The 9439-nt window shown below is 35.2% G+C and overlaps 1 protein-coding gene across 1 annotated transcript; it reads left to right on the top strand.

The window, feature by feature from the left end:
• Positions 1 to 1765: 1765 nt before the first annotated feature.
• On the top strand, positions 1766 to 2713 carry LOC116913605 (olfactory receptor 150-like). Its single transcript, XM_032917855.1, has one exon. It carries the CDS (start codon positions 1766 to 1768, stop codon positions 2711 to 2713), a length of 948 nt encoding a protein of 315 aa, XP_032773746.1.
• The last annotated feature ends 6726 nt before the right edge of the window (positions 2714 to 9439 follow it).

Raw genomic sequence — 9439 nt, 5'->3', positions numbered from 1 at the left:
GAGTTACAAAAAGCATCATAGTGCCTGTGGTCCTTCAGGACCTTTATAAATGACATATTTATTACTGTGTTTTGTGTGACTACATACAGTCTTCTAAGAGCAGACAATCTGTAGTTTTTATTTCTATATCTTGAATGTCACAAGAAACTATATCCTTGACATTTTGAAGTTTGATTTTAATATTGGTTAATTTTAACATTCTAACAATATCTACTTGAATCATTTTCAGAATGTAAGTATAATAAAAGTCAAAACGATGTTTAGTTGGTGTCATCCAAAGTATTTGTATAATGTTGTTTTCACAACATAATAAAATGTGCAAAACTAAGATACAAATGTTACAATGTACATAATGAAACTGGAAATTACTTGAATTCATATAACTATTAGATGCTAATCTCTATTTTTACTTTCCTTTGTAACTATGTCTTATAAATATAATGCATTAAAACTGGCTACATTAGCTATCTCATTCATATTTTCTATTACTAAATAGTGCATGTAAAAATATGATGGTATATTGCATAATTCTAAATCTTCAACATTTGTAATTCCTAAAATGGAAATTGAACTTATTGAAAAATACTGATGAGCTTGGAGGACACTTTACTATGATATATAAGTCAAGCATAAAAGTAAAATGACTGCATAGATTTACTAATATGAATTATCTGTAACAATAAAGATCAGTGAGCCAGTAATACTGAATGAGATAAGGGAAGGATAGGATACATGATACACATGTTTAATTTTTTCCGAGTCTCCAGCAGTTTAAGTGAATCAGTTTTTCATCTGAACATCTTCAGGAAGATGTTCTATGTAGTATTATGCTGAAAGTTTAAAACAACACATTAAATAATTCAAAACCATTTGTTGGCTTTATTAAATTAAATTAAGACAAGTCAAATTAAAACAAAAATCAATCCATACCTTCAGGATTTCTCACCCAGGGTTATTGGTTATTTTTTAGAAAGCTTTCTCATCTGTCCTGTGATTTCTATTCCTTATATTACTTAGATATACTCTTTTATTTTTCTCCATCTTTATTAACTTTCGTGTTTCTTATTTACATTTCAATTGTTATTCCTTTCCCAGTTTCCAGGCCAACATTCCCCTAACCTTCCCCTCCCCTTCTATATCGGTGTTCCCCTCCCCATCTTCTCCCCATTTCTGCCCTCCCCACCACAATCTATACTCTTAGTTGCATATAAAATTTTCTTTAGCTCATTCAGTGTTTTAAATATGTTTGATTATATTTATGTACTAGTAGATGTTAACTGTGCTTGATTACTAATCTATTAGCTCTTAGGTTCAATTTTTCTGTCTCTTTTTCATAGAAAAATATCTTGAATTAAATGAAGAAATAGACAACTCTCTTGTTCATTTTGGAGTGTAAATTCTTCAATTTTCATACCATTAACTGTAATTATGGATGGACTTCTTGTGTATAATGTTTTTAATTTATCCTGAAATAAAACACTACCAAAAAATAGATGCTATAAGTAAGTCATGAGAAATTCTTAAAATACTCAGTTAAAGGTGCTACAATGATTCATACATGATAGGATATGAGTACCAATGAAAGTAGTTCTTACAACAAAAGTCACTTGTATGTGACTATGTATATGATTATTTCTTTGCAGTCTCCTTTCTCCAGGACAGAAAAGTCTCTCACTGCTTTGTTATATAATCCATTGAATGATAGAATGAATACTCCAAAATTTAATTTTGTATAAAAAGTTTTACATAGAGTTTCCAGAAGACAATGGAAGAAATCAATCAGACCTCAGTGGCTGAGTTCATCCTCACTGGATTAACAGACAATACAGAGCTCCAATTTCCCCTATTTCTCATCTTCCTAACAGTATATTTGGTTACTGTTGTTGGAAATCTGGGAATGATCATCTTGATTCTGATTAGTTCTCAGCTACATACACCTATGTATTATTTACTCAGTAGCCTGTCGTTTATTGACTGCTGTCAGTCCACTGTCATTATTCCCAAAATGCTGTTGAGCTTTGTGACAGAGACAAATGTCATATTATACCCAGAATGCATAACTCAGTTTTACTTCTTCTGTGCTTTTGCTGTATCAGAATGTCACATGTTGGCTGCAATGGCATATGACCGCTATGTGGCTATATCTAACCCTTTGCTTTATAATGTAACAATGTCCTATCAAGTCTGCTCATCGATGGTAGCTGTGGTGTATAGTATTGGCTTAATCAGTGCCACAACTCACACAATCTTTCTACTGAGAGTGCTTTTCTGTAAGTCTGATATAATAAACCACTACTTCTGTGATCTTTTCCCATTACTTGAGCTATCTTGCTCTAGTACTTACATCAATGAGGTACTAGCTCTCTCCTTCAGTGCATTTAATGTTATTGTACCAGCTATGACCATCCTTAGCTCTTACGTTTTCATCATTGTCAGCATTCTCCACATTCAATCTACTGGAGGCAGAGTCAAAGCCTTTAGCACCAGCAGCTCTCACATCATGGCTGTTGCAGTATTTTTTGGTTCTATAGCATTCATGTATCTACAGCCATCTTCAGTCAGCTCCATTGACCAAGGGAAAGTATCATCAGTATTTTATACCATTGTTGTGCCTATGTTGAATCCTCTTATTTACAGCCTGAGAAATAAAGATGTCAGAGTTTCTCTTAAAAAGTTACTACAAAAGATAAGTTTCCTCAAAACAAAAATATAGATTTCCTTGACAATAGAGTATAGAATGTAATTTGCAATTTGGGGTAGGATATAATCTATACGCAGCCATTTATAACCCTAGATGCATGGCTATTTTTGGTACCTTATATTTGGAAGAAATGTACCAAAGATGGAATTGGTTTCTTAGTTTCAGACCCATGAAGAACTTCTATCCCTTTGTATAACCAGAGTTCATGCAGTGATAGTATCTTATATCAACTCCAGAAAATTCTTCAAAGTGTGGTTGGTTTCTTTTAATATACAATGTGTAACTATGAGATTTAAGAGAGTATAGAACTCTATTAGTAGCATTTCCCCTTCCTGGGATACCTAGTCCTATCAGGTAAGCCCAGCTGCCCTGGGAATCATGATGTTTCCCAGACCTCCATTGACTAGCCACCTCACTGATTCCCTCCATGCAACTCCATCACATAATGTATTTACCACCATGCCTCTGTGGGTACATCCAGCTATTGGGTGACCTGCACCAACCCCTGAGTTCAATTGTCATGTCCAAGGATAGTGAACAAAAGCATGTCACCAACATTCATCAAGGTTACAAGCTCTCCCAATACTTGTTACAACAGAAATATACAGAGACAGCCAGCTGATTAAAGGCAAGAATAAGAACACAAACAAACAAACAAACAAACAAACAAACAAACAAAAATCAAAGGAAATGAGATTCCTTCAGACACAGCTATCCTACTATGGCAATTCCTGAATAGCCTAACACAACTGAAGCATGAGAAAATAACCTTAAATCGAATTTTATAAAGAAGATAGAGGCCTTTAAAGAGGAAATACAGGATACTGCAATCAAACAGGTAGCAGCATTTAAGAAGGAATCAGATCCATTGAAGAAATGCAGAAATGCAATTAAACAGGTAAAGGAAATGAATAAAATGTTAAGGATAAAACAATGGAAATAAAGAAAACACAAACAGAAGAAATCCTGGAGATGGAAACCTAGAAAAGAGAACAGGAAAAACAGACATATGAATCATCTGAATAGAAGGGATGGAAGAGAGAGACTTGGATATAAAAAGGGCAATAGAAAATATGATACATCAGTCAAAGAAAATGTTGAACCTAAAATATTCTTGACAAAAAACATACATGAAAACTGGGATACCATGAAAAGACCTAAGCTAAGAATAACAGGAATTGTAGAAGGTGAAGAGTCCCAGTGACACTCTATTATGCTTGCAGACAAGAACCTAGCATTAGTGTTTCCAGAGAGGTTTCATCCGGACGCAATTGGAGGCAAATTCAGAGACCCAGAGTCAGAAATCTGGAGGAGACTGATGAATTTGTGGAAGAATGGGAGATAGAAGTGAGCAAGTTAGAGAGGTCAATGACACTGCAAGAATACTCTGAGAGTCAACTAACCTGGGCCCATTAACACTCGCAAAGCCTGGACCACTAACCAGGGAGTACGCAGAAGCTGGTTATAGACCTCCTAAATATTTGTAGCAGATGTCTCCTAAAAAGTGGATCTGTGACTGTCTCAGTCTCTGGATCTTTTTTCCCTGTCTTTGAAGAATTATCTGGACTGCCTAACTGAGCCTCAATGAGAGAGAACATGCTTAGTCTTCCTGGGACATGATGTCTCATTGTGAGATGGTACACAAGTGGATGGGGTCCCATTTTTTGAGGAGAAGGGAGAAGGCCATGGTGGGACAGACTTGTAAGGGTGGGACTCTTAAGGGGGACAGTGGTTGGGATGTAAAGTGAATAAAATTAACAAGGAAAGGAATGTTGAATGGCTCTGTAATCACCTGGATGATACAGTTCTGGGCATGTATATGAGGGTATTTCTCATGGAACAAACTGTTTCATCTCAAACTGTGAGCTAAAGAAATATTCTGTGATTTGCCTTTGCTAGCTGTTTCCACATTAAAAGGAGAAAAACAACTAATAAATCTACAGAGAATAAAAAAGCAAAAAGAAAGGAAAAAGAAAAAGAAAAAAAAAAGAAAAACTCCACTAGTGTATATGGAAGCAAAGAACAGGTTCTATCATAATACTAAGCGGAAGGTGATTAAACAAACTCGAACTATACTGGCAATTATATACAGGAATAAATGCACTTTTCATCTTACAGTGATTTGTGAGTAATTCTTTACACTGCTGTTTGTGTCCTCATGTTTCTACAATTCTATATTCATGTTTCTTCATGTATAATTTTGACATTTTTCTTATCTATCACTTTGAGTTTTAGACTCAGAAGTTATATTCTTTTATTACATCTTTATTTATGTCATTTGTTATCATTGCAGAAGATAAATTAGGAAAATAATTTTCTGAATATTAAGAACTGACATTCATGAATTCATGATCAATAAACAAGGACCAAATGAGAACAGACAAAGAGACCTCCAATTAATCATGGTTTTTGCTCTCTTATGACCAGTTAAGCTATTGAATTCCTTAAAGGAAGAAAACAAAGTTTTAGGATAAATGTGTTTACTACAGTATTTATTTATTTATTTATTTATTTATTTATTTATTATTTATATTCTTTACTGAATATATTTTGGTTGCTATTTCAAGTGTCATTCCTTTTCTGGGTTTCCTCCCTAAGCCCCATATCACCTCCCCCTCCCGTATTTTATTGATATTCCCTCCATTCACCACCCCCCTTTACTACCCACCCTGGACATTTCCTACACTGGGGATCCAGCCTTGGAAGAACTAAGGACTTTTCCTTCAATTGGCGCCCCAACAAGGATATTCTCTGCTACATGTGCAGTTGGAGCCCTGGTTCAGTCCATGTATAGTCTTTGGATAATGGTTTAATTCCTGATTGGTTAGAATTGTTGTTCTTATGGGGTTGCAAGCCCCTTTAGCTCTTTCAATCCTTTCTCTAATTCCCCCAAAGAGGGTCCTGTTCTCAGTTCGGTGGTTTGCGCTGCTAGCTTCACCTCTGTATTTGACATGCTCAGGTTGTGTCTCTCAGGAGAGGTCTATATCTGTTTCTGTTCAGCATGCCCTTTCTAGCTTCATCAATCTTATTTACTTTTGGTGAATATATATATATATGCCACATGTGAGGCAGGCTCTGAATGGCTGTCTGTTCAGTCTCTGCTCTAAACTTTGCCTCCATATCCACTCCTATGGATATTTTTCCACTTTTTATGAAGGAGTGGAAGAATCTGCATTTTCGGCATCCTTGATCTTGAGTTTCCTGTGGTCTCTGGATTGCATCTTGGTTCATTTGAGTTTTGGGGCTAATGTCCACATATTGATGAATGCATACTATGTGTGTTTTTCTGTGTTTGGGTTACCTTACTCAGTATATTTTCTAGTTCATTTCATTTGCCTATGAATTTCATGAAGTCATTGTTTTTGATTGGTTAGTAGTACTCCATTGTGTAGATGTACCACATTTTTTTGAATCCATTCCTCTTTTGAAGGACATCTGGGTCCTGTCCAGCTTCTGGCTATTACAAATAAGGATGCTATGAGCATAGTAGAGCATGTGTCTTTTTGGTATGTTGGAGTATCTTTTGGGTATATGCCTAGGAGATGTACAGATGGATCTTCAGGTATTGGAATGTCCAATTTTCTGAGGATCCTCCAGACTGATTTTCAGAATGGTTGTACCAGTTTGCAGTCTGATCAACAATGGGGGAGTGTTCCTCTTTCTCCACATCCTCACCAGCATCTGCTGTCACCTGAGTTTTTTTTATCTTAGTTATTCTGACTGGTGTGAGGTGGAATATCAGGTTGTTCTGATTTGCATTTCCCTGATGACTAAAGATGGTGAACATTTCTTTAGATGCTTCTCAACCATCTGACATTCCTCAGCTGAGAATTCTTTGTTTAGCTCTGTACTCCATTTTTAATAGGATTTTTTTGCTCTCTGGAGTCTAACTTCTTGAATTCTTTGCATATTTTTGGATATTAACCCTCTCTCAAATGTAAGATAGGTAAAGAATTTTTTCTGTGTTGTCCTAAGGACAGCGTCCTTTACTTACAGAAGCTTTGCAGTTTTATGAGGTCCCATTTGTTGATCTTAAAGCATAAGCCATTGGTGTTCTCTTCAGGAAAATTTCCCCAGTGCCCATATGTTCCACTCTTCCATACTTTTTTTTTTCTATTAGTTTGAATGTATCTGGTTTGATGTCTAGGTTCTTGATCCACTTGGACATAAGCTTTGTGATGAGAACGGATCAATTTCCATTCTTCTACATGCTGACATCCAGTTGAACCAGGACCATTCGTTGAAAATGCTATCTTTTTTTTCCGCTGGATGGTTTTAGCTCCTTTGTCAAAGATAAGTGATCAAAGGTGTGTGAGTTCATTTCTGGGTATTCAACTCTGTTCCACTGGTCTATCTTCCTCTCTTTGTACTAATACCGTACAGTTTTTATGGCTATTGCTCTGTAATACTGCTTGATTTCCCCAGAAATTCTTTTCATGTTGGGCATATTTTTAACTATCCTTGGATTTTTGTTATTCCAGATGAATTTGCGAATTGCTCTTTCTAACTCTATAAAGAATTGAGGGATTATGATGGGGATAGCATTGAATCTGTAGATTGCTTTTGGCAAAATGGCCATATTTACTATATTAATCTTGCCAATCCATGAGCCTGAGAGATTGTTCCATCTTCTGAGATCTTCAATTTCTTTCTTCAGAGACTTGAAATTCTTGTCATACAGATCTTTAACTTGCTTGGTTAAAGTTACACCAAGGTATTTTATATTATTTGAGACTATTGTAAAGGGTGTCATTTCCCTAATTTTATTCTCAGCCTGTTTATTCTTTGAGTAGAGGAAGGCTACTGATTTGGTTGAATTAATTTTATACACAGACACTTTGCTGGAGTTGTTTATCAGGTTTAGAATTTCTCTGGTGAAACTTTTGGGATTACTTAAGTATACTATCATATCATCTGCAAATAGTGATAATTGGACATCTTCCTTTCCAATTTGTATCCCTTTGACCTCCTTTTATTGTCTGATTGTTCTGCCTAGGATTTCGAGTACTATATTAAATAAGTAGGGAGATAATGTCATCCTTGTTTAGTCCCTGATTATGGTGGGATTGCTTCAAGTTTCTCTCAATTTAGTGTGATGTTAGCTACTAGTTTGCTGTATATTGTTATTACTATGTTTAGGTATGGACCTTGAATTCTTTATCTTTTCAGTACTATTATCACGAAGGGGTTTTGAATATTGTCAAATGCCTTTTCAGCATATAATGAAATGATCATGTCATTTTTATCTTTGAGTTTGGTTATATAGTGGATTATTTTGATAGATTTCCACATATTAAACAATCTCTGCATCCCTGGGATGAATCCTACTTGATCATGATGGATGATCATTTTGATGTGTTTTTGGATTCGTTTTGCAAGAATTTTATTAGATATTTTTGCATCAATATTCATAGTTCTCTTTCTTTGTTTGGTCTTTGTGTGCTTTAAGTATTCATAAAATTGCAGCTTCATAGAAGAAATTTGGTAGTGCCACATCTGTTTCTATTTTGTGGAATAGTTTGGACATTATTGGTATGAGGTGTTCCATGAAGGTCTGATAGAATTCTGTAATAAACCCATCTGGTCTTGGACTCTTTTTGGTTGGGAGACTTTTAATAATTGCTTCTATTTCATTAGAAATTATAGTGTTGTTTAGAAGGCTTATTTGTTCCTGGTTTAACTTTGGCAGCTGGTATTTGTCTAGAAAATTGTAAATTTCCTCCAGATTTTCCAGTTTTGTTCAATATATGCTCTTGTAGTAGGATTTGATGATTTTTTGAATTTTCTCAGATTCTGTTGTTATGTCTCCCTTTTCATATCTGATTTCATTAATATGAATACATTCTCTGTGTCTTCTGGTTAGGCTGGCTAGGAGTTTATCTATCTGGCTGATTTTCTCATAGAACCAGCTCCAGGTTTTGTTGATCCTTTGTATATTCCTTTTTCTTTATACTTGGTTGATTTCAGCCCTGAGGTTTATTATTTCCTGCCTTCTACTCCTCTTGGGTGTATTTGTTTCTTATTGTTCTAGAGCTTTTAGGTGTGCTGTCAAGCAGTTCTCTTGTTTCTTTTTGCAGGCACGCTGAGCTATGAGTTTTCCTCTTAGGCCTGTTTTAATTGTGTCCCATAAGTTGGGTATATTGTATCTTCATTTTCATTAAGTTCTAAGAAGTCTTTAATTTCTTTCTTTATTTCTTCCTTGATCAAGTTGTCATTGAGTATATCACTGTTCAACTTCCGTATATATGTGGGCTTTCTGATATTATTGTTGTTATTGGACACTAGCCTTATTGTGTGGTGATCTGACAGGATGCATGGGATAATTTCTATCTTCCTCTATTTGTTGAGGCCTGTTTTGGTGCTGAGAAGAAGGTATACCCTTTTATTTTGAGGTGGAATGTTTTATAAATATTTGTTAGATCCATTTGTTTCATAACGTCTGTTAGTTTCTCTATGTCTGTGTTTAATTTCTGTTTCCCTGTTTTGTGCATTGTTGAGAGTGGGGTGTTGAAATCTCCTACTATTATTGTGTGAAGTGCAATGTGTGTTTGAGCTTTAATAACGTTTCTTTTATGAATGCAGGTGCCTTGCATTAGGAACATATATATTTAGGATTGAGAGTTCATCTTGGTGGATTTTTCCTTTGATGAATATGAAGTGTCCCTCCTTATCTTTTTAAATGACTTTTGGTAGAAAGTTGCTTTTATTCAATATTAGAATGGGTACTCCATCTTGTTT

This window comes from Rattus rattus, chromosome 12 (assembly GCF_011064425.1).
Source record: "Rattus rattus isolate New Zealand chromosome 12, Rrattus_CSIRO_v1, whole genome shotgun sequence".
In the NCBI taxonomy this organism is placed as follows: domain Eukaryota; kingdom Metazoa; phylum Chordata; class Mammalia; order Rodentia; family Muridae; genus Rattus; species Rattus rattus.
The sequence above is the reverse complement of the archived record's forward strand: the minus strand, read 5'-3'. Positions and strand labels throughout refer to the sequence as shown.

Excerpts from the sequence above, each read along its gene's own strand:
- LOC116913605 (XM_032917855.1), top strand. The coding sequence starts at position 1,766 with ATGGAAGAAATCAATCAGACCTCAGTGGCTGAGTTCATCCTCACTGGA.